At 60.7% G+C, this 24,111-nt stretch overlaps 1 protein-coding gene across 4 annotated transcripts in view; it reads right to left on the bottom strand.

Annotated features, from left to right (window-relative positions):
• The window catches only part of ATP2B3 (ATPase plasma membrane Ca2+ transporting 3), a 55,712-nt gene that overhangs the window by 23,637 nt on the left and 7,964 nt on the right, over positions 1 to 24,111 (bottom strand). For all 4 annotated transcript variants that reach the window (XM_059156628.1, XM_059156629.1, XM_059156630.1 and 1 more), the window contains exons 2-12: positions 15,552 to 15,888; positions 10,937 to 11,134; positions 10,569 to 10,826; positions 10,156 to 10,281; positions 9,358 to 9,483; positions 6,698 to 6,739; positions 5,251 to 5,415; positions 4,696 to 4,910; positions 3,816 to 4,058; positions 3,165 to 3,406; positions 913 to 1,147 (exon numbers count right to left, since the gene is read on the bottom strand). In XM_059156628.1, the coding sequence (XP_059012611.1) occupies positions 913 to 1,147; positions 3,165 to 3,406; positions 3,816 to 4,058; positions 4,696 to 4,910; positions 5,251 to 5,415; positions 6,698 to 6,739; positions 9,358 to 9,483; positions 10,156 to 10,281; positions 10,569 to 10,826; positions 10,937 to 11,134; positions 15,552 to 15,759 (2,058 nt within the window). In that variant the 5' untranslated portion in view covers positions 15,760 to 15,888. The remainder of the gene's footprint in view (positions 1 to 912; positions 1,148 to 3,164; positions 3,407 to 3,815; positions 4,059 to 4,695; positions 4,911 to 5,250; positions 5,416 to 6,697; positions 6,740 to 9,357; positions 9,484 to 10,155; positions 10,282 to 10,568; positions 10,827 to 10,936; positions 11,135 to 15,551; positions 15,889 to 24,111) is intronic.

The following is a 24,111-nucleotide window of genomic DNA, read 5'->3' as shown; positions in this document are numbered from 1 at the left end:
GGAGACCCAGGACTGCTGAGCCCCGTCAGCTCTGGAAGAATGAGAAAGGAACCTGTGTCCCCCAGCTACCCTGCCAGATGGCAAAGCTGATGGCAGGCCTGTCCCTTTGGGATCCTGACTTGGGGCAGGCTCCTGGCTATCAGCTGGCTCGTGGCCACGCTCTGGGCCCCTCTCACTTGTCCCCCTTCCACCCTGCTCCTTCACCCAATATAAACCCTGAGACGTTTAGAGCCACAGGTCTTATGGGATAAGGTACTGTCCCTACTCGTTAGTGGACACAGAGCAAGAGGAGGGGTGCCGGCTGGGGGTGCGGTGGCGAAACAGCGGCGGTCAGGGTCCTGGGAGTAGGGGAACACTGGCCTCTGGGGTCTGTGGCACATTCTGACACCCAGCCCCCTAGGAGCAGCACCAAACACCAGCCAGGGGCCTGCAGCCATGCAGGGGTGTGTGTGGGAGGTGGTGGCGAGCAGCTCTGTTTGGAAGGGAAAGGTCGCCAGGTCTGCGAAGGGCAACGCAGCTCTGCAACTCCGCTTCACTGTGCGGACACAGGCCTCCTCCTCTGTGCCTCAGTTTCTTCCTGTCCCCGTGCTCTCCTAGGCTGCTCGCCACACTGTCCCCCTTAGCTAGACCTGTCCCTCTGGGGAGGCAGAGCACGAGCCAGGCCTGGAGGCCCCAGATGTGGGCAAGGGCGCGACGGTGAGCGAGATCGCGTGTGCCGGGGACGTCTGATCTGGAGGACCCCGAGGCCCTGCCCTGGCCCACCTTTCCTGACCTTTCTGGACTCCAACAGGAAGTAGTGTGTAGCAGGGAAGGCAGGAGAACGAGGCCGTGCTGTGGAGGCCCGACGGGACAAAGGGCTGCCCCTCCACCTGTCCAACAACGTAGGCTGCTCGCGAACGAGTGGGTGGCTACCTCGGGCCGCACAGGGTCCTCGATGCCCACGACGGCTATGCAGGTAAGGTCGCCCACGACCTCGTTTTCCTTGTCCCAGTCGGGCTCCTGAGCGGCAGAAAAGTCCCGGTAGGCAATACATATGGTGCGGAGGCCATCGCAAGCCATGGGCTCGATGATCTTCTTCACCATGTCGTCCCGGTCGCGAGGGCGAAAGCTGCGCAACTCACCGTTGCTGTTTAAGATGTTGGTGCACCTGGGGCGGGGACACAGCAATGCGAGTTGGTGCGAGTGAGGCGCGGGGAGCTGGAGTCTGAGTCCTCCATCCTGCGTGGCAGGGAGGCTACTCCGGGACGGAGGCCTTCTGCTTCTGCGGGGCCCAGTGTCCACCATCCCCCCCCCCCCCCCCCCATTCCAGCTGCTTCACGTTCTTCCCAGAACCTCAGAATGGGACTTGATTTGCGAATACGGTTGTTGCAGAGTTAGGATGAGGTCATACTGGTTTATACCGGGCCCTTAATCCCATGACTGGAAGAGGACACATCGAGACATAGACACGCAGGAGGACAAGGCAATGCGAAGACGCGGGCAGAGATGGGGGTGACAAAGCTATAGACCGAAGGACTCCCTGACTGCTGGCCATTGCCAGAAGCTGCAAGAGACAAGGAAGGACCCTCCCTTGGCTTCTGGAGCCCAGAACTGTGAGAAAACGGGTTTCTCGGGAGCCTGGGTGGCTCAGTTGTTAAGTGTCTGCCTTTGGGTCCTGGGATGGAGCCCTGCATCAGGCTCCCTGCTCAGCGGGAAGCCCGCTTCTCCCTCTCCCACTCCTCTTGCTTGTGTTCCCTCTCTCGCTGTGTCTTTCTCTGTCAAATAAATAAATAAAATCTTAAAAAAAAAAAAAAAGAAAGAAAACAGGTTTCTCTGTTTTTAAGCCATCAGGTTTGTGGTTCTTGGTCCCGGCAGTCCCAGGAACCAGAAACTCATAGATTTGGGTAGGCGAGGACTTCACTCAGGGAAGTCTCACAGCATTCCCAGGAGAGAGGGAAGTGTTCGTGTTGTCTCCGTGTAGGAGGGAACGGAGGCTCTGGCAGAGGAGTGACTTGACGTTCACATGCCAGCAAAGAGCAGAGCCAGGGCCCAACTACAGAAACCAGGCTTTTAGCCCGAGAAGAAGGGAAGCACGGAAAGAAGGTTGAGGCCTCCTGATCCAGCTGGGATTCGGACAGATGGCTTCAGGGAGGAGGTGGCCTTTGCCCCTGGGGAGTCTGTGCCTGGGCAGACTTTTGAGGGAGAACATTTGAGTCTTAGCACGTGACTCGACAAGAAAGGTGGACTTTGGGGGTTGGGGTACTTGGAGGCTTTATTGGGATATAAGTCACAGAGCTGTGCCACCGTCACCACAGCCAATTTTAGAACATTTTCATTACCTCTAACAGAAACCCTACGCAAGTGACACAAGAAATAAAGAGATAAACTGAACTTCATCACTGGAAGATACTGGTGAATCCGGGGATGAATCAAGAGGGTAAAAAAGAAAAAAAAAAATCCAATTGGCAGAGTTAAAGGACAGCCTCGGGGGTGAGAGCGGATATTTACAAACCAGGCGTGTTACGGACCGAGTGTCCGGCATAATCGAGAGCTCTTGCAGCTCAACATAAAAAACCCATAAACAATGAAACAACAAAGATGCTCTGCTCAAAGATGAGCAGAGGAATAACTTTTTCTCCAAACGGCCAGTGAGGGCATGGAAAGGTGCCAGCATCACCGGTTGTCAGGGAAGTGCAGACACAAGCACAGGCTGTAATAGCGGTAACAGTGATCATAATTATGAACAGAGAATAACACATGTTGGTGCCTCCTGAGAAGGTAAAACTCTGTTCTCACAGGACCCAGCGCTTCCAGTCCTGGGAATAGGCCCTGAAAACACATATTCGCCCAAAAACGTGTCCACCCCTGTTCATGGTGGTGAGTGTCCATGACAGGCATATCCACGGAGAAAGGAGATGAGTGGCTGTCAGGGGCTGGGGAGGGGAGGTGGGAGTGGCTGTTTGAAGGGGACAGGGTTTCCTTTGGGGGGTGATGGGAAGGTCCCGCAATCGCCATGGCAGCGCACGACTCTGGGAATATACTCTATATTTGGGAAAGCGATTAAAGCGGCCAATCTGATGTTCTGTCTACTTTACCGTGATAGCAACCCCGGCAGCCCGCATCGTGGGGCTGGCCGCCAGCCCGTGGGGTGCCCGGCCCTAGGTTGGCCCTCGGTGCCCGCTCACTTTTTCAGCAGGATCTCCGAGGCACCCTTGCTGAAGAGGCGGAAGCCGCCATCGGGCATGCGGATGACCGTGCTCATGGACTTGCGCACAGAGTTGAAGGTGTAGACTTTGTAAAGCTTATCTTCCGGAATCTGCTCCCGTACAGGCTGGAAGTCCCGCTTCAGGTCCAGGACAAAGCCCAGCAGAGCACACTCCGTCTTGTTGCCCACTTGGCGTGGGAGGGCGCCTTCTTTCTCTGGAGGCTAAGAGGCAAGGAGGAGATGCATGGCACAAGGGGGCCCGAGTCTACCCTCCCCGCCGCCCCTAGGGAGCCCCCCCACCTGGCTGCGGCCGCCTTGTTGTCTCTAGGGACACCTTGTCTGGCAGGGAGCTGAGGATGGCTTCCACGGGGACTAGATGGGCAGGCTTCCCACCAGGCACTGGGCTTGGAAGGGGTTTCTAGATGCTGCATGTTTTGCCCAGCAGCCAGAATAGGAGTCCAGAAATGAGGTGGAGGCCAAGCAACATCCCAGAGACCACTGTAGCTCTGCTGCAGGCTCTCAGGAGAGCCGAGGGAGGCTCTGGGGACAGCTCTTGCTGCAATTTCGGGCCTGGCCCCCTTCCTCCATCCCACCCCAGCTTGGCCCAGCCGGCTGCTCGCTCTCTGCTCACTAGTATTTTGGTGGTGTAGGCACTGTTGATGGAGATGGCGTGGACCAGCAGGTCGAGGATCTTGGGGGTCAGGGTACTGGGGGCTGGAACTTCTTTGTAGTGGGTGTCCCCAAGGTAGGACTGGACCACGGTCATACGGTTGGTGGTGAGTGTGCCCGTCTTGTCTGAGCAGATGGCAGTGGCATTGCCCATGGTCTCACAGGCATCCAGGTGGCGGACCAGGTTGTTGTCCCTCATCATTTTCTGTGAAGGGCACAGACAGGGGCTTGGGTAGCCTGCTGGCCTCGGAAACATTGGCCCATGGGGTACGGGAGCAAGAGGTTGTCAGCATGTCATGTGTGACTCTGTTCTGCCCTACTGGCTTTCCGTGTGGCACTGACAGCCCGGGGCGGGGGGCTCAGTCAGCTGCTACATGTCCTTGCTGCTGGGCTGATGGGCTGACGGCAGTGCCCAAAGACAGAGCTTGGAGTGGTTGCAGGCTGGGAGGATGCTCATCAGATAGGCCAAGCAGTCAACCCTGGGAAGCCGCTCTCCCCAGAGCACAAGTGGGGCTTCCCTGCTGCCCAGGACAAACCCTAACCCTAACCCTCTCAGATCATTCCCAGTCTATGCCATCTTCCACCCACTGTCTCCCAGTGTCCTCAGCCCTCTTCCTTTGCAAGTGACACCGGCACTCTCAAGTTCCTGCCCTCATCCCACTGATGTCAGGTCCATCCCACTACCTGCCCACTTTCCAGCACCTCCCTTTCCCCTGACTGATCCCAAACTTTCTCCAGCCCATGCCACACCAAGCTGCTGAATGGCTTCCAAGTCCGCTTTCTGGGTCTGTATCCGGGCATCAAGGGGTTCTCATTGCAATTGCGTTTTTTATTATTATTACCTTGACGGAGTAAGCTAAGGAGATGGTAACAGCCAGAGGCAGGCCCTCCGGGACAGCCACGACCAGCACCGTGACACCAATAATGAAAAACTTCACAAAGTACTGCACGTAGACGGGCGTGCACTCGGCCAGCCATGCCCGGCCGTCCACGACGAAGGTCTCAATCACGAAGTAGAGGACCAGGATGATGACAGTGATGGCGGACATCACCAGTCCTGCTGGGGCGGGGGGGGGGGGGGGGGCGCAGGGGCCACAGGAGGTAGGGTCGGGATGGGGAGTGAGCGGGGTGAGGGAGGGAGAGAGCGAGAGCGAGGGGGACGTAAGGGAGCCCGTCCGTCCGCTCCTGTGATGCACCCCTCCTACCCCTCCTGTGGCCCAGCCGCGTGGAGGTCTGGAACCCACACTCTCTGACTGGGGGCTGCTATAGACCCTGATGGCCACGGCTGGCCCTGGCGGGTCCCCTGACGGCCTGGCCCACAGGACCCCTCACAGCCCTTTCCCGCTCCCGCTTGCTCTCTGTGGCCCCGCCTCGCTCGCACCCCACGGCGGCCGCACCTGCTTTCCCGATCTGCACGGCCAGCTTGGTGAGCTTGCCCTGCAGGACCGACTTCTCCTTCTTGGGCGCGCTGGCTTTCTTCTTCTCCCGTTCCTCCGTCTCCCCGCCCTCTGCGCTCTTCAGGGGCTGCATTTCCATGGCAACCGCCCCATCCTGCTTCTTAGCTGCACCCGGAGGAAGCCCACAGCCGAAGTTAGGGTTAGCTATAAAGGAAAGCGCGCTCCCGGAGAGGACACAGGGCTGGGGGGGTTCTCTGTTTTCTGAGTATGACATAGCCCAGGGGCTCTCTCCTCTCCCTCCTGTCCCCAAGCAGCCCAGGCCCTCCTGACCGGGGGTGGGAGGCTCCGGCGCTGCCGTTGCCGGGGGCAGACGCGGTTCTCCGGGGACCTCCCAGGAGAAAGAAGACAGACACAAGCACGAGGAACTTGGGCACACAGACATGGTGGCCAGTCCCATAAGGCCCCAAATCTTGATACCTGACAGCAAAGGCCCGGGGCCCAGGGAACGTTCCAGAACCTTGAGGTGACCCACTAGCCCACTGGTGTCTGTTCTCCCAGCAGCCTCTTGAGTGGGCACCTTGACCTCCGTCAGGAACCCTGCTCACCATGCACGGCCCCTGTTCTCTCCTCCCGGAGCCTCTCCTCTAGCTGCCTCTCCACTTTCGGTCTGGAGCAGGTGGCCTATCCATGTCCCACCTCGAGGGGGCACCCAACCCCACTACTCATCCTTCTCTGTCACTACCCCTGTCCCCACACAACGGAGCTCTCGGTGCTCCTGACGCCACCTCCATGTCACGCATCACCCGCCGTGTCACGCCGCCAGCTGCTCCGTAATGCTTCCGGTCTTCCCACCCGTGCCTTCTCCCCGTGACTGCCTGAGACCCCCTCACCACTGACTGCTTTCCCCAGGGGCCTCAAGCCAGAGCCCACGGCCTCACTGATACTCAGTCCCCGGCCAGCAACGGCCCCTCTCCACCCCGGCCTGGGACCGTGGCCGTCAGGCTGCCCCCCACCCCGACCCAACCTTAGCTCTCCTCTGAACTCCAGGTTCCTTGTCGGACCCTGTCTTGGTCTCTGGGTCCCCGGGTCCCACAAGGCACCAGAGTCTTGCCCCTGGGTCTGTGTCTCTGAACTGTGATCTTGCTTCGGCCACCTTGGCTTCCCCAGTACCTGCGCCTGGCCGTGGACAACCCCCGTCCCATGGCGGAGTCTCAGCGCCTACCAGGCTGAGGGGAAAGTGGGCATCGGATGGCCACCTGTCACCCTGCCTCAAAGGTCCGGCTGAATTGGGACACCCATAGGCCTAAGCCTCAGTCGCCTGGCCAGGAAGCCAGCTCGCAGGTGATTCTCGAGTGAGGGCTTCTGGCCTCACTCAACTGCTCTGCGGGTGCTGCTCCCAGAACTGAAGCGGGCAGCCCCCCCACCCTGTGCGCAGGGCACGCGTTACCTTTGGTCTGGCTACTCTCCATTGCCCCGTCCTGCTGCTTGCCTACAACAGAAGAGGAACGACAGACACGAAGCCTTGAAAGCATCACTGTGGGACGATGGGGCACAGGGCAGGGACACACACAGTGAGGCCAGAGAGCACGGTGGAAGGCGGGGAGAGAGTGCGGAAGGCTCCGGGCCCCTATTACCCTCTGATGCCCCATCACCACCTCTCGGGGCAAATGGGCGCCACACTCTAGGCTTCCTGACTGAGGCCCCAGCCCTCCAGTGAACGCACCCATCCCCCCGTGCCAGCCCCAGACAAACTGTGGGCCATGTGTGACCCGGCAATGGGAGGCTTCTAGAAAGCCTACCACCATGTGGAGTTGGAGCTGCCAGCTGTCTTGTCCCAGCTCTGTCACCTTGAGCAGGGCCCCCAGGCTTCGATGTGTACTTGCCCCAAGAAGCAGCTTGAACGCTTTACCTCGGGGTCCCAGCGGCTAGCTCTATGAGTGCTTTGGAGGGACAAAGCAGCGAGACTCTAGAAACCTGCCAGCTTCAGGTGCCCGCCTGGCACCAGGCTGCTGGGCACCTAGCCCTGGAGGAAGCGACACGGTGTGGGACACGCTGGGTCCCAGGTGGACCTGCGGGGGGTGGCCGTCCATGAACCTGCGGGGTGGCTGCCGCAAAGCCCGCAGCTGGGTGCTTGGGACTGGGGCAGTGAGTGGCTTCCAAGGCCAAGATGGAGAATGCTGGGCTGCGGCCTTGTAGGTTGGGCCCTCTGTGAGGGTGGGGAGGTTCCGAAGGGAAGATTTCTGGGGGCAGAGGAGATGCCTGTAGACACACGGTGACCATACAGCGCAGTGAGGAGTCGTTGTTGAAAACTCTGGGGCCGTGAGGGCCCACAGAAAGGTCAGAGGCTGCAGACAGGACCCAGGGAGGCCTCTAGAGGAGGGAGGGGGTGTGGGATGAACACTCCAGGAAGAGGAAGACAGAAGCCAAGGGAGGGGAGGAGGGGCAGGAGGACATCCCAAGCAGAAGGGTGACTAGGAGTCAAGGCCGAAAGGCAAGAAGCTGGTCGGAGGGAAGCAGGTGGGTCCGGAGCACTGGGCTGATAGACACAGTCGAGAGGCAGCGAGGGTCAGGGCATGGGAAACCCAGGGAAACGCACTGGGAGTAGCCGCTGGAGTGGCTGAGCCTTGGACTGAGACCTTGATGGGGAATTGTGGGTGCTGCTGCCCCTCCCCAGACCCTGGCTAGCTCTGCTCCCCTCCTGGGCCCCCCTCGGGGTTCCCCTCCTCCAGGAAGCATGCTGGTGAAGGTGCTTGGCCTAGGGGAGCTGACGGAGACGGGGCAGAGGAACCAGAGCCAGGGCGGGAGCTGGGGGTCCCTAGGGTCCCTGGGGCCCCTAGGAGGGTTTAGTCAAGGTTGGTGAGGAGGGGCCCAGAACTCAGTGCTGAAGACCACCGACATTTGATGGGCAGAGCTGGCGGGGGGGAGCCCGTGAAGGAGGGGAGAAGGAGCACCCTGCCAACGAGCCATCATGGTGTCAATGGAGGGACCCCAGGCAGTGAGCTCAGCTTCCCGGGAGGGAGGGTGGGGCCTCCAGCCCAGCCCCAGCGGAGGCCCAGGGCTGACTGCCCTACCCGCCTGCCTGCCGAGGGACCCTAGTGAGCTCACCGTGGGCGGCAACTAGGCTGAGCCCTGCAGAGAGAAGAGGCTTGGTGTGGCAAAGGTGGGCAGGGCCCATGGAAGCGTCTAGGCAATGGCTGGTCATCTGTCTCCTCTCTCACTGCCTCCAGGAGCAGGGCAGGCTAGGGCTGGGGACACCAGCACATCCTTCCTTGCTGACTTGCCCCTTTGTTGCCTGTTTTCTGGCTCTGAGGGCCCTGACTGTCTGAGCAGGCCTGGTGGCCGCAGGCTTCCAGACGTGCTCTCCCCACACAAGTGCGGGTTCTTTGTACTTCTTGTGGGCCCGAGTGAATTCTCTCCGAGGCACACATCTAGAAAATTCCGCTCCCCACCTGGTTTGACTGCAGGAGCAGCCTGAGGGGAGACCCAGGTTAGAGCAAGGTGAGTTGTGAGCTGGTCCCGGTCCTAATAAAAGAAGATGGTGGGGTCCCGACTCTGGGGCTGGGAGTCTGGCGTGGCGGTGGCACTGAGGACAGCCATGCCTGGGGCACATAGCAGTGGCAAGAGGAGGCAGCAGGATGGCCATGTGCTTCTGGGGAGTCCAGTCCATTCTGCTTGGGAACCTTCTAGCTCTGGCCGTATGACCCCCCCTTTCCCTGGCTGCCATGTTGGTGGGGTCCCTTAGCACCTTACTGGTGGCGCCCTCCCAAGCCAAGGTGGCTAGCCCCTGTCCCTCCAACCCCATCCCCGCCCAGCCAGGGCACTTCCCCCACCCTGGCAACACACTTCCCAAAGCCTTCGGGGAATAGCTGCCCTTACACAGATCTGGGGGGCCCGCCGACCTGCTGGCTCTGGGGCAATGACCCCAGGAGAGGGGTCCCTGAAAGGAATCAGAAGAGCGGGTATTACCTCCCACCCCTGAGGGCTGGCTCTCCCTGGAGCTGGAGTAGGGGATTAGGCCAGCAAGATATAAAGGAAGAAAGAGCAGGCTGCAGAGACAGAGGGCCAGCCCCTGCTGGCACTGGGAACTGGAAGTCACCGCTTCCTTACCTTTCTTATCCTTCTTCTCCTCTTCCTCTCCACCAGCTCCAAGCAAGGTAAAGATGATGCCTGTCTGGGAGTTCACACCAACGGCAGTCACCACCATTCTTCCAGAACCTTCCATGACATGAGTACCTGGCAACACAGGGGAACCAGGACAGAGATTTACTCTGCTGGTAGGAGGCATGCTGAACACCTACAGGTTCTCTCGCAGAAATCCCAGAAGCAGGGACTCAGTGTTTGGAGGCCCCTGGGGGCTATGTTGACCCTAAGACTAGGCTGAAGCCTCATTCCTGGCTCGGAGGGGACCTGGAGGCCCCAAAGGAGCAGCTGCTTTGCCCAGAGGCCCAAGATGAGGTCCTCTTAGGGCCCACCTGGGGCCTCCAGCCTCTCGGTGCTGCTTCACACTGCATTTGCCACTGGGATAAACCCTGGGCTAAGCCCAAACCTTCTGGAAAGGGAACACTACCCCCACTGGCTCTTCTTGAGTGTTTGGGCTGGGGAGGACCACAGCACTGTGCTGACCCAGAGTCAGGCCTCGCCTCTGAGGGCTGTGGTCAGGAGATCAGGGGCTCTTCAGGGGTGGGAGCACCCCCTTCCTGTCCCAGTGGCTGGAGCTGTCCCCATCATGCCTCCCACAGTCTGCTCTGGCCCCTTTTGGGGACAGGGCAAAATCTTCAGACTCTTCGACCAGAAGGGCTACTTAGGAGGCCCCGGTTGAGGGGGCGGCCGGCCCAGGTGGCCTCCAAGGCCGTGAAGCACTGAGCTGGTCCAGGAGGTGGCCTGGCCAGTGCCCGGAGGCCTCACCTGAGAGCAGCATAGGGTCTTTGTCCGCTGATTTGCGCACGTGATCCGACTCGCCGGTCAGGGAGCTCTCGTCGATCTTGAGGTCGTTGCCTTGGATGAGCACGCCGTCGGCAGGCAGCAGGTCTCCTAGGGCCAGCCGGGCAGCCGGAACCACAGGCTGGGTGTGGATCCAGGAGGCCCCCTCCCTGCTGCCTCCCCCCTGCCTCGGGGGGGGGGGGTCTCGAACCCAGTGTGCGGGGCCCGCTTCTCTTGGTCTCCTCCTTTCTGGGGAAGACTCACCCAACCCAGCCCCGTCGTCCTGCCCTTCTGGGGCTCTGTCTCCGGCTCGAACTCCCACCTTCAGCCCCTGTGCCCCCACAGGTGAAGGCCCACGTGCTCCTGGGCGGGGGAAGGCCCGCCGTGGAGGCGCTCACCGTACTTGACCTGTGCGATGTCCCCCACCACCAGGGCAGCCACAGGGACCTGCAGCAGCTGGCCGTCGCGGATGACTGAGAAGCGCTGCTCCTGCTCGATGCGGCTCTGCAGGCCCCGGAACTGCCTGTCCTTGCTCCAGTCGTTGAAGGCCGTGACCAGCACCACGCAGCTGACCGACAGCAGGATGGCGGCTCCCTCGATCCAGCCGGCCTCGGCCTCCCCTTCGTCCTCCGCCCCGGCTGACACGTTCCCGCATGCTGTGCCCGAGGACGGCAGCGAAGGATGGCGGGCCGGGACAGTCATGCTCCGGTGCCTCGGCCCGAGTCCCAGCCCTGCCCTCCCGCCGGGCCCCCCTCTCCCCGCTCACCTTCACTCTCCTCTCCTGGTGGTGCGTAGAAGGAAAGGCCCAAGGAGACGACGGCGGCCACTTCCAGGATGATCAGGGTTACGTCCTGCAGGGCCTCCCACACCAGCTGCAGGAAGGTCTTGGGTTGCTTGGGGGGGATGAAGTTCTGCCCGTAGATCTGCCTGCGCTTCTCCAAGTCGCTGGCGTTGTTGGCCAGGCCTGGGGGGTGCAGGAAGAAGGAGGGCTGAGACCAGCGGCACGAGGCCCTGCCCGTTCCTGCCCCACTTGCCCACAGGGCCCAGCCCTGGCTCCCGCCCGAGAGCTCCTGGAAGGCGGACCGGCCCTGGCCTGGTGCCGCAGGCCTTTCCACAAACTCCGAGGGCACGTATGTCCAGCTGCCCGGACAGAACACACAATGGTGTGGGGCCCCTAGTGGGCCCGAGGGCCAGATCCTTCCCCCATAGGCCCAGGGATGTGGATGGGGTACACTGGGCCCCTTCCGAAGGGACGATGGCAGCCAACCTGGGGAGCGAACAGAGGGGACCCAGCTGGGCCTGGGATGAGAACAGCCAAGGCTTTCCAAGGGTTAGGGTTAGGGCTTCGTAAGAGACTGGGCCGGAGGGGCTGAGGGTGCTGTGGGTGGGCCGACGTATTCATACCAACCCTCCAGGGTTCAGAGGAGGAAAGGGCCTCGTACCCACGAGTCGGAGCTCTTGTTGGCAACCCAGGAGTCCTGTGCTGTCCTGGTCACTCAACCCCAGGCCAGGATGGCAGGAGCCTCACAGAGGCTAAGCCACCCCGAGTGGGGCACAGCCAAACCACATGTGCTGGACACAGAGCGTTTATCGTCTGACCCGATCTGGGGGAGGGTGGGCTCCAGCCGCCCAAAGACCTTGTCTGTTTCTGTTCCTGGCACCCACGGCCCATCCCTGCCCTTCCCCGTGTCCCGCAACTCAGAGCACCTACTGCCTCCTATGGGACTGCACATGTGGCAGGTGGGAACATCTATAAGGCTAATGGGACTGTCAGTGATTCGTGCTGATGCCACGGTTTCCCCTGGCCACCAGGCTGAGGACAGAGGACAAGGAGGGTCCCAGTGGGGACCCCTTGTGGCCGGAACCCATAATGCATGGTGGAGGAGGGCTTGAGGGGCTGAGAGGGGCCTGATCTAGACTGATCTAGACTTTCAGAGCGCTGGGAGGCCCCTCCACATCCCAGACAAGCTACTGTGTTGGGGCTGGGATGGAGGACTCAGAATCAACACCCGCAAAGGGGTGAACTCTGGCATCTGGAAGCTGGGCCCTTACCTTACTTTTCATTCTTGGGACACTCCACTTTCTACCCACGCCTGCACTGAGTCTTCTGGGCCTCTCTGCCTCTAGAGCTACCAGAAACTTCCATGTGGGACTGACATCCAGGTTACCTCCTCCCAAGGCCAGATACCCACTAGGCCACCTTCCCCTGAGGTAAGCAGATGGGATCCAGTGCCCTGGGCCTGCCCCCAAAGTGTCCAGCCCCACACTGACACCTAGTGGACAGATGGTTGCTTACAGTTCCCAGTTCTGCGGAGTTGTGACTCCTTTGGCCTCCTGAGAGGGCAGGGAGCAGCCAGCAGGGCAGATGGGGCTGGGGGTGCCACCCTATGAGGTGCTCCCAGCTGGCTTGGGAAGGCACACAGGACCTGGCCCCCAGGTGACTTGAGAGCAAGGAAGTGCTAAGTGGAAGGACGGTGGGTGTCCACTGGGCGGGGACATAGGGCTTTGTGGGAGGGACAGGGTGGGACCCCCCTGAGGCACAAGGCCTGACAAGAGCCTGGCATCTCCCCAGCTGGCACCGATCACACGCTGTGCCCCTCACCTAGCAGAGCCGCAGCTGTCCCTGCCCTTCTCCCCGGGGCCTCATTGTGCCTGGGCCCTGCCGGGGCTCAAGTTTCTGCAACTTTCCAGCGGGGTGTCTGGAGGAAGCTCAGGACCTTGGCTCCTAGGGGCTGGGGTCCTAGCTGAGGGCCTGGTCCCCACTCCTGACTAAGGCCTGCGTCTTTAAGCTACAAGACATATGACACGTAGGGTAAGTACTAGGGAGGCACTATGAACCCTGGCTCTCCTAGGCCCCTAGGATATCCACGATCCCGTTCTAAAAAAGGGCACGGGTCCCCATGGCCCTGTAAGTCTGCATCCTGCCTACCTTGCCCGGCATGGCTTGTCCTGTACAGAAGCCAGGACCTTGGGGCGCCTTCCCCCAGAGCAAGCTGGCTCCAGTGCTTCCTCCCTCCCCCTCCTCCCTCTCTCCCTCCCACCGTCAGCCTGTTCCTTGGCCTTGAGCTGCCCTTGATGCTCTACCAATGCTTCTCTCTCCCTTGCTCTACACCAGCCCAAGGCTGTGGTCTTCCTGCCGGGCTCAGGGGTCCCGGCAGCTGCTCAGGTGCTCACCAGAAGGCAGGCGCAGCCCCTCTCATTCTAAGCATGTGCCTGACCAGCAGGGCCCCAACGGTGGCCCAGGGCCAGAGCACTGGGGCGGGGGCTGGCTGGTTGGCATGGACACAGATGAGCGCCCTACCCAGAGCTGAGGCCAGATGCCATCGGAATTGGATTAGGCCCACATTGTGTGGTTCCTGCATAATCTGCCCTCTCCTTTCCATGACTGCTGGTAAAGTCCAGACAGGGGAAGGGTTGGGACCCGGGCCCCTCCAGGGGGCTTACCACTGAACTTGGCCCAAGACCCAGGTTCCCTGGCTTCTGGAATCCTCTTGGATAGTAACAAAGGCTGAGTCCATTGATGCGCTTATGGCCAGGAACAGCCGGAATCTCCTCCCCCAGTACACCACGCACCTCCCTAGACTCACCGCCTTCCCCAAAGCACCAATCTGCCAGCACACCTTGACAGGGGATTGATGTGGGGGCCTGGGGATGTAGTTTTGGGAGGGGCCCAAAGCCGAGGCCACTGTGTCTGGGCAGGAGTAGGGACATCTGGAGGAGCATTCCGGGCCAAGGCAGCAGGTGCGGTGGGGGCTGGGGCTCCCGGGCTTGGGGATGGGAGGGGTAGTCATCACAGTGACCGTGCTTCGTGGTGGAGATCAGGCCTGGCTGGATCCCTCTGCTGCGGCCAGGCCGCCCACCTGGGTGCTTGCCCTTCTCCACGCCTGCCCCTCCACAGGCACCGGGCAAGCTCCGGAGAGCACTGTGGCAGAATCAGGCAGGTTCCCAGGGGCCTTGACATTTTAAATATTTAACAAGGCCTGACAGGCAGAGGAAAGAGCTGCCAGCTGAAGCCCATCTGCTTCCTTTTATCTGGGAGAGGCCATAGCCCTTGTGGCTAAATGGCCCTCCACCCCAGCCTCCCCCCTAGCCCTAAATCCCGGTTGGGAGGGGTAAGGAGGAGGGAAGGAGAGAAATCCCTTTGGCCCTGAGCCAAGCCATCTGCCCCGGTAACACAACACACCAGGCTGGGTCCTTTTAGAGCACAAGCAAGAGAGATCCAGGCGGCCCTGGGAAGGCCAGAGGCTGGGAGTTCCTGGCCTGGCTGGGAGGGAACCCTCTCGCCTGGCCCTTGGGCCCACCATGTCCTGGGTGGGCCATCTCTGCCCCCTGCTCCAGCCCATGTGGCCCCACAGATGGATAGGGCCAGGGGGCAGGGGACGAGGAGGATGGCCAGGGCCTGGGGTAGACAGAGGTATGACAGCCGCGATCGATCAGGGTCGGCGAGCAGGCCTGGCACTGGGCTGGGAGTGCCCTAGCAGTCCTGCCAGGGAGGAGCCAGCCAGGGCAGAAAAACACTGGAATTGCTGGAGTCTGGGGCTAAACCTGGCTCCTGGGGGTCCCAGCCTCTCGGCAGACGCAAGAGGCAGGGCTGGGAAAGGCTGTTGCGGGGCAGGCCAGAGCTTGGCCTCCAGAGCAGGGAGGAAAGGGCTCCAGGGCAGCGGCAGGGACCCAAGATGGTCACTGGGCCTCTGCCTCTGGAACCTTCTAGAGGAGGTTCCTCAGCCTCCTTAAACTCCCTGCAGGAGCTCCCCTCAGATCCATACTGCCCCAGGCTTGCTTTTCTGTGGCCACTGTGCTCAGCACTCTGCTTCGCTCGCTTTCCAGAGAGATCCCCTACACCCCTGCCTCTTCCTGGGCCACTTAACTGGACATAGGGCTGAGCACACAGGGCACCTGGGACATACAGACGGGGCCCTGTCTTCCTTCTCCTCTGCGCTGGGAGGCTGTCCCACCCCATTTCAGAAGAGCTTCTGGGGTTCCGGCTGGGGCCCAGCCCGCACGCGTACGCCGACACCGTGCTGTCTCTTCCCTCCCCTTCTCTGCTGCTTGAGGCTGTTTAAGCCCAAGAGGCGAGAGCAAGGAGCTGCTGATGACGGAGGGGCTCAGGCCACAGCTCCTCGAGGACCCCCGGTGCGCAGAGGATGACCTCCTTGCCCACACAGAGCATCTCTTGTTGGTGGCGTGGGGTGGGGCACGGTTGCTACGGGAGGGCACAGTCAGGGTCAGGAGCGCCACCTTGGCCAGGCCTGCCCTGGGGAGGGGGTATGGAACATCTTCAGGACGCCCCTTGAAGACAGGGGCGGGGGTGTCAGATGGTCCATGGCCCTATGTCCCTGGCACACACGCGGCCTGCGCTGGGGCTCTGCTGGCAGTCTTACCCTCTGTGGGCGAGGTCTTCAGCCTCCTGCAAAGCCCACTGACATCCCCGTAGGCTTCTTGGACCTTCTGCAGCGCCTCAGCCCCTCGGAGCTCCATGAGGGAACGCAGCTCAGCCAGGGTACACCCAAAGCCACCTGCTTGGGGGGCCTCCCGCTGTTGCTGGGGCTTGGGGTGGAACTCGATGGAACTGTTGGCCAGGTCGCCCATCCTGCCTGTTGTGCCCGACCTCTTCACAGCTGCAGGCTTGGCTAGGGGCAGGTGGCCACCAGGCGTCCTAAGGTCTGGGTGAAGTGTTGTGGAGAGAGCTGTGGTGGGGACGTGGCTGAACGCGGACACCTGGAGAGAGGTGAGAAGCCAGGCGTGAAGTTGAGACAAAACTGAGGTCCACTCTTCCAGAATTCTCTGCAGATCTGCACTCAGCCTGAGCCATGAGTTGCTGATTGCAAAATTCACCTCCGAGGCTGGGCTGGTGGCCCTCATGCCCTGCCAGGCCCACCTGGCAGGCCAACCCCTAGTCCTTCCCGGCATGAGCACCCAAGGCAGGAGGACTTGCCTAGGTGGGGCAGGAGGAGGCCTTAGTGTCTCCCAGAAGCGGTCTGCGGCAACCTCTGAATCCCTCTAGGAATCCCCACTGAAGCAGCAGTGATGTGTTGGGGTTGAACGGTGGCACAGGTGTGTGGGGGGGGTGTTATCCGTGCCACAATTCTCCCCATGTCTCTGCCCCATCCTGAGTGAAAGCTTTCACACTCCCTGCTCTCGCCTGATTAGGACTGGCCCACCATGGCAGGTAGAAATCCCCTACAGTGGTGGTGGCAGCAGTCTTCTGGCTCAGCCTCTGTGGCTCATGGTTTCAGGCTCGGGGCTGCGCGGGGTCTGGGAAGCAGGCCAAGCCGCCATGGACAGGGCCAGCTGGGAGCCAGGTCAAGGCTTAGTGTGCAGGGTGTCTCTGCTGCCCTGAGGGTGCCTGGGGGGCTGGGGTAAGAAAGGTGGGGTGGCCTGGAGGGAGCGAGTAGGGAGGGAGAAGGAGGGCAGGAGTGGGAAGGGAGGGGGGAATAGGGAGAAGGAGGAGAGAAACGGAGTAGAAAGGCAGAGGTGGTGGAGAAAGCGGGAAGCAGCCACGGGTCACCGGTGACTCCCCATCACCCTGTGCCACAGCACGCAGCCATCTGCTCCCCTCCATGGCCTTCTGCCCCCCCCCCCCCCCCCAATGACGGATTCATAGGACCATTTCCATATGCCTACAGCCCCGAGGAGCCTCGGGACACATGGAGGCCTCAGTTCCTTTCGACACTGGCTCTGTGTTGTCAAGAAAAAGCACCTACCTGTGAGGTCTGGGACGCAGAGAGGCAGCCCAGAAAATGACCACCCACAGTGGTCAACATTCTTTAAGTTTGGGCACCTAAGTGTTAATCCTCCAGACTCTCCCCATGGAGCAGCCTTCATGGCCGGAAGATGTGGGAACAAAATGGCAGACAAGAGAACACGCCGTCCTCTCCAGTCCCGCGCATCTTCCCACAGCCCGTCTTTCCGGTTTGCCATCTGACAAATCCTTACTGAGCATCTACTATGCGCCTGCACTGGCCGTCTGTCCTGGGGACAGGGAGGTGACAGGACTGAATGGATTCTTGTGCTCTCTGCCTGGGACACGGGTCCCCAGCGGTGGCCAGGGAAGGCCTCTTGGAAGGCGCACATTGAGAGAAGAGAGCCTGATGCTAGCGAGAAGGCAGGTAAAGGGACAGGTCGGAGGGAGCCAGGAGTTGCAGATCCCGTGGGGCCACCAGTGACACGGGCATCACGGAGCACAGGGCTGCCAGGTAGGGACAGACTGGAGGGGCAGAAGCCGGGACAGTGCTCCTGCCGGGCACACCTTTCTCTGACCGTGGGCGCCGCTGCCATGTCTCTCCCTTCCCAACTCGACGACCTGGGGGAACTAGCAGTGCTGGGTCTGCATCCCCAGCGGAGGGGACAGGGTCTGGTTCATCTGTGCAGGCACTGGTTTCAGCCCACCAAGAGGCACAGGTCGCTCTGGAAGAAGGCCCCAGGCCAACAGGGCCGCTGAGAGACCAACCAATGGGCTGTGTGAGGTGTGAGTCCTGGCAGGGCTGGGGGTAGGGGGGCATTTAGCAAGAATGTGCGGCAATTGTCCCTGAGCCGAGTCCAAATGCCGTCAGCCCAGGAGGTGGGCGCCCCCTCCCAGGCTGAGGCAATGGCCACGCTCACCCCAGGCTCCCATGCATCTGACGGGGAGGCCACTGGCCTACATTCCACACCTTCCACTCGGGCCCCAAGGCCCCAGGGGCCAGCTAGGTGCCTGCGTGGCCCCACAGAGCTGCCTAGGGACTCCCTGGAGTTCTTTCCAGAAGTGAAGCCAGATGAATGATTTTGTTCCTTTTTGGAACCCTTTTAGCTTTCTGACCTCTATACCCACTTGGAGAAGACTCGGTTGGAAGGTGCCCAGCCCCACCCAGATGGCATTCGAGGGCTCCGGGTGGTGACAGAGGAAAAGATCCGGAGGTGGGTGGGCTCAGGGGCAGATGCTGGTGGAGCTCACACCATCATCACCTGCTCATGCCCGAGGCACAGCCCTCTCCTTCCCTACCCACCCCCCCCCAACAAACAGGGCTCCCCGAAGGTGGGTTCTGTCCTCCCCGCCTGGGCCCTACTATGGTCCCAGCGCGGCCCTGCCCTCGATTAAGCAACAGCAGTGGCCCAGACAGTCCCGCAGGGTCCTTGAACTGCTCCGAATTGCTGTGCTGTCATCACTGGGCCTACGGGGCCTGTGGTGACTCATGGGAAGGGAACCAGGCAGGGAGGCAAAGGCTGACCTTCTGTGGGACGCAGGGCGCTCCTGCCCTTACCACTTCCTCTCAGCTGGCGCTGCTGCCCCTCTGAGTTTCGGTATCCCCTGGCACCCCACCCACTGCCGGGCGCACCCCCTCGCCCCCAGCCCCCACCTCATCGGTTTCCCTCCTGTCGGACGGCTTGTCACCACCCTGCTCTGAGTCACTGCTTCTCCCGCACGGCCACTCTCGCTGCCTCCAAGCTGCACTGGCTTCTGGAAAGCCCCACACCCTGTTTCCGCCGGGACCTCACACTGGCATACCCGTGGCACCACCCGCCCTGCCCCAGTGCACGGCCCGGCCAGCCCCCTGCGCTCTGGACGCACCCTGCCCTGCATGGCCTTCTGTCCCCGCTCTACCTGACGACCTCTGACAGACAAATCTGAGCGGCAGTTCAAGCAGAACATTCTCCACAGAGCCTCTGCCAAAACTGATCGCTGATGAGTCTGTAATCTGGCCCTGTCCCTATGCCACTCTGCTCAGCATCGCAGTAACCTGTGAGCGTGTCTTCCCTGCTCTTGGGGTCGCAAGCATTTTGAGACAGGTGGTTATTGAACTGGCAGGAAGTCTATTACACGGTCAGCCCTGGGCAGGGACGGGCCCTGGAGGAGTCAGTGAACAGGGGCCTTTTATGGGGGGGTCGCCATCCTGAAGAGCACGACAGAGGGCAAGGGGACGAGGCGCAGGAATGCCTTGGCCTCCAGCAGGTCACTCTCAGTGTGCCCAGGGGCTCCACCCAGGTCTGGGCGTGGGGGTCCCCTCTTGGGGAACACCGTGCTTATGCTAATATTCCTCGTCTTCGTTCACTCTATAGGCAACAGGGCAGACAGGAGCCATCAGTTAAATCAAAGTCTATCTTGCGTGACTGTTGGCTGGTGTAGAGACCAAATGGCATATACTATTCTGGGTTCTCTTTAAGCCTGGGCAATTGCCTCCCTCATTCTGAATAAGGACAGTAGCCATCACTGGAATGGCCGAGGACAGAAGTGACTGGTCCTATCAGTTCTGAAGGCCTGACAGAGACTTTCTGGCCTGGGCTGGCTGCCTAGAACGGTTTGTAGGCACTAAAAGCGAAGGGAACATACCATTTTGGTACTCTTTCATCTTTCAGACCTTAATTGGCTTAATTGAATTGCAAACCTCCACAGAGACGGCCTCGTGCCTCCTGATATTTGCTCTCTCCTGGCACAAGGCTAGTGTACGGATCTGTGGCCGGTTCCCTGGCCTGCCTCCCCCCTGCCCTGTGACTTTCAGGCCTGTCACACAACTGCCACCCTGATGCCTCCTGTCCCCAGGCCCCAAGCAAGGGGGCAAGAACACAGCTTTCCATTTCACAGATGTGGATACTGAGGCTCAGGGAGGCTCAATGATCCCAGACCTGCTGGCCCTTCCTCGCCGTGTCCCTGAGGAGAGTCATGTCACTGGTAGCAACTAAGCCCCTTGGCTGCCAGGAGAGAGAAGACTTGTGCTCCCCCAGGGAGCCTGGTCCCATGTTCTACCCAGCTGCCTCCTCCATGTGGGCAGCGCACCCTCACCTTTATGGAAGGGACAAGGAATGAAATCCCATGAGTCACAGGGGCAACGTGATAGAATTCAGCCTGTTGCCAAAGGTGGCAGCCCGGTCCCCTTGTAGCCAGTGCTCACTGCCACCAGTGTGCAGTCACTGGGGTCCGAGTGGGCATGTGTCCCCAGGATGGGCGCAGCATGGCTGGCAGCACCGACTAGAAGCCGGGAAGTCCCAGCATCTGTGTCACTCCCAAGTCACAGTGCCCTCACCCCTGGGGGTCAGCAAATTGGTGACAAGAACATGCTCCTTGTGCTTGCCCAACACAAGCCAGCAGAGCCAAGTCACATCTGAGGTGCGGTCAGAGGGTGAGAGATGTGGGCCTGAGGGCCCACGTGCCCTCCACCCTGGTCCTCCTTGAGGCACACTGCCCGTTGCTAGCTCCTGACAGATCCACCCCAAGAAGGGATGCCTTCCAGAAGGATCCATGGCTCAGCAATGTGACTTGCTGTGGGGATTTCTTGAAAAAAAGAGCAACCCCCCCCCCCCCCAACCAACCGGAGGCTGGCCCAGATGTGGGTTGCGGGCCCCCGGTGGGGAAGTGGGAAGTGGGTGCAGGGCCCCCCTGGAAATGCCAGTGGCAGAGCCCTGCCCTCTCCTGGGCCTGGTTTTAATCTCCGGCAGGTGAAGATGCGGCTGGGCACCCCCCTCCCTGGCCAGGCCCTCTCCCTACTGCCTGGCTCCGCCCCTTCCCTGTGCATGACACACCGTGGCTGGGCACCTGGTAGGGGACAGGAGGGCTCCCAGGATGAGGCCTGCACTCAGCAGAGCAGTGAGGGAGCCCGTGCGGGGAGGGGGGGCGCTGAGGCAGAGAAGAGCCTCATTAATATTTCAGAGGCACCGTCACTGCGGCTCCTGAGCCCTCACAGCCCAGGGAGGAGGAAAACAGAGAAACAGATTTAAAGGGACAGGTCCGCCCCCCCCCCACTCCCCGTTCCTTCCTCCCCCTTGTTCCTGGTACAATCTGGACGCACGCCAAGGAGCTCTCACGGGGAACAGCTTTGGGAAAAAACAGTAAGAGCAGAAAAGGGCCGGCCCCCCTCCCCCACTCCCCGCCAGCCCCGCCGGGGCACCCTCTCCCCGAACTCCTGAACTCATGAACTCACGCACACACGCCCGCCCATACCCAGTTCACTGCCGCTCCACCTCCACGGACCCTGCCCTTGCAGGGCTGCCCCTAGGGAGGGGCTGTCAGGCCGTAGCCAGGCCAGAGGGCCACCTCGGGGACTCCCAGTGCCTAGTCCAGACTCAAAGGACCGTCTGAGGCCAGGAGAAAGACAGATATACAGATTACAGCCATTGGAAGTCCTTGTTAATTCGGGTTGAGCCAAAGAGGATTCTGGAAGCCAGAGAAACCTCCATTCACCTGATTTAGCCCCTGCCTACAGGTGGGCGAACTTCTACAGTACCCTGGCTAGCTCATGGCCCAGGACTTGAATCTACAGCAGTGGGTGCCAGATGTGGAGGGGCCCCCTTTGCACCAGGGAACTTTAAAAAACGCTCAGTCCCAGTCGGAGCATCATAGTCAGGAGCGGGTGGCACTGGGAGTCTGCGAAGCCCTCAGCCTGGGGATCCCAGGGCCCAGCCGGCTTTGATGCCACACATCTGCCTGCCTTCAGTGGCTCCCGGGGGTTAGCAGTTCCTCAAAGAACGAGACACTTGGCCTCGGAGCCAGCAATTCCATGTCTGGGTCTGTACCTAAAAGAAGTGAAAGCAGGGGGCTGGGGAGAGATGCGCACCCACGTTCGTAGCAGCATGAGTCCCAGTAGCAGCCCCAAGGGCCCGAGGGCTCATCGAGGGATAAACGGAGAAGCCAAACGGGGTCTCTCCAGGCAGCGGAACATTCTTCCGTCTTCAGAAGGCAGGAGCTCAGACACCGGCCGTGACCGGGGTGAGCCCGGGAGCTATTCCTCGGAGCGAGGGATGCCGGCCGCAAAAGGGCAGGTGCCGCGGGAGTCGATCCGACCCCGGGGCGGGCGCCCGGAGCAGTCGGGCGCAGAGAGATGGGGCGCGGGATGGCGGGCGCCGGGGGGCTGGGGGACACCGAGGGGGCACCAGTATCCAGCGGGGGCCGAGCGTCAGTCCGGGAAGATGGGAAGGTTCTGGGGAAGGATGGCGGGGACGATCGCACCGCACGACGTAGGAATGCGCTTCGTGCCGTGGACCTGTGTGCTTGCGCATGGCTAAGGTGGCACATTGGATGGGCTCTGTATTTAACCACAATCAAGAAACTGAACGGGTCTCACGGCCCTTCTTGCTCTGGGTCCGGTGATGGCAGGCATCCCACTCTCTGAAATGGAAACCCTAGCGGACCCTTCCACGCTTGCCCTACTCCTCCCTTTGCGCTCGGTGACCTCTGACACCATCCACATCCTGCCGCAGCTCCGTGGTCCTCCCATTAGGTGGCAGAGACGCAGAGAAGCTGTGCAGCTGGGCTCACTGGTGGCCACCGCCACCGGCTCTTCTACCCAGAAGAAGTGCGGCCCCAGTCTCCACGCGAATTTTCTAGAGGTACTGAGCCCACCCTGTCCTCAGGAGAGACCAGAAGAGAGCCAGAACACCTGGGGAAGGCCTGGCCTCCACGTCTGCGTTCTGTCTGTGCGAGATGGCTTTAGGAAGCGCCGACGAATCCCCAGGACCTTGTGGCAGAGACTTGCTAGACATTCCCCGATTTCTGCACCTCTTTGCCAACGTTGTATTTTAATTTTTAATCAGGCATCTTGTCATCCAGCAAAATGACTACATTCTCCCAACTCGGGTGCTACTACATGTGACACTAGGTCCTGGCCGATGGGATTCAAGCAAAGGGACAGGGACGCAGCTTCCTTTTGGACTACACTTGGGACCACACATGGGACAGAAGGGCGATAGGGCCAATGGCAGTGTTGTGTCCTTAAAGGGAAGGAATGTCACCAGCGCTTGCCTCACCCCCCCATGCCTTCCTGAAGTCTCCAAGACCTAACAAAGGCCCACACTTCTGTGGGTTCCCTGGGACCCAGAGCGGGGCTCCCTCTCACCTGTGTATTGGACACTGTCCTGGAAGTTCTAGCCAAGGCAGCAAACAGAACCGTGAGAGGATTGAAACAGTCTGGTCACAGGCAATGCCAAGCACCTGGGCGGCACGAAACCTTGTTCTCCATGCTGGACAGAGTTACACTGTAACCAATTTGTTCGGTGCTACTGGTCCCGCTTTAGGGCTGAGGCTGCTGAGGCACAGAGAGGTTGAGCTCACTCAAGGTCACACAGCCAACAAGGAGCAGAAGCCAACATGAACTCAAGTGGTCTGGCTCCAGAGAATTCTACACTGCTCCTCTGCCAAGTGACTGCCCAGGAAACCCCAGAAAAGCAATGAACACATGATTAGAACCAATTAAAAGAGTTCAACACAGTGGCTAGACAGGAAATCTGTCCCCATAAACCTCAGGGCTCGGGAGTGAGGCCACCGGAGTCAGGGCTGGCTGTCCCTGCCGGCTCAAGGCACTCAGCCTCCCTGGGTCTCCGCTCTCACATTTGGATTCTCCTTCCTGCTGGCTGGGTTGCTGTGAGCTCTGGGGACAGGGAGCCACCACACCCGCACACCCGGCAAGGTCCCCTGGGTGCCTGCTTCCCCAGAAAGAAGATGAGATAGGGGATGCCTCTTATCGAGTCCTCCCTCTGCCACGCCCCCCTGCCCTCCACCTGTCCAAAGCCCTGAGCTCTCTCTGAGCCCACCTGGATCCCAGAATTCATAGGTCCAAACCGGACTCCACTAGCCAGGCCAGAACATTCTGTTTGGTCAGGGGCTGGCACTGGGAGATGCTTAGAGGCTTCCCCATTTCTGGGGTCAACTTCAAGCTGGCCAGGGCCATGAATCCTTCCTGGAGAGTGCTGGACGCTGTGGGGACCACCAGCTCCCCAGGCTGCTTCTCAAGGGAAGTCTACACTCCCCCACGGTTGGCTCTCAGAGGGCCCTTTCCAGCTGGGGCCTTGAAGAGTCATTACAGGGGTCGCAACTCTGCCTGGGGAAGGCAGTCATTTGTTTCCTGCCAGAGAAGGCGAGTGCGAGAGAGCAGGAGACTAGCCGATGGGCAGGAAGCATAATGACACTAATTATCCAATTACAGCCGCTCAGGAGGGGACTGCATTGCAGCAGGGAGCCCGAGCCGGCACCCCTTC

The sequence above is a fragment of the Mustela lutreola genome, chromosome X, assembly GCF_030435805.1.
Source record: "Mustela lutreola isolate mMusLut2 chromosome X, mMusLut2.pri, whole genome shotgun sequence".
In the NCBI taxonomy this organism is placed as follows: domain Eukaryota; kingdom Metazoa; phylum Chordata; class Mammalia; order Carnivora; family Mustelidae; genus Mustela; species Mustela lutreola.
Note: the sequence above shows the minus strand (reverse complement) of the source record. Positions and strands in the feature narration are given on the sequence as shown.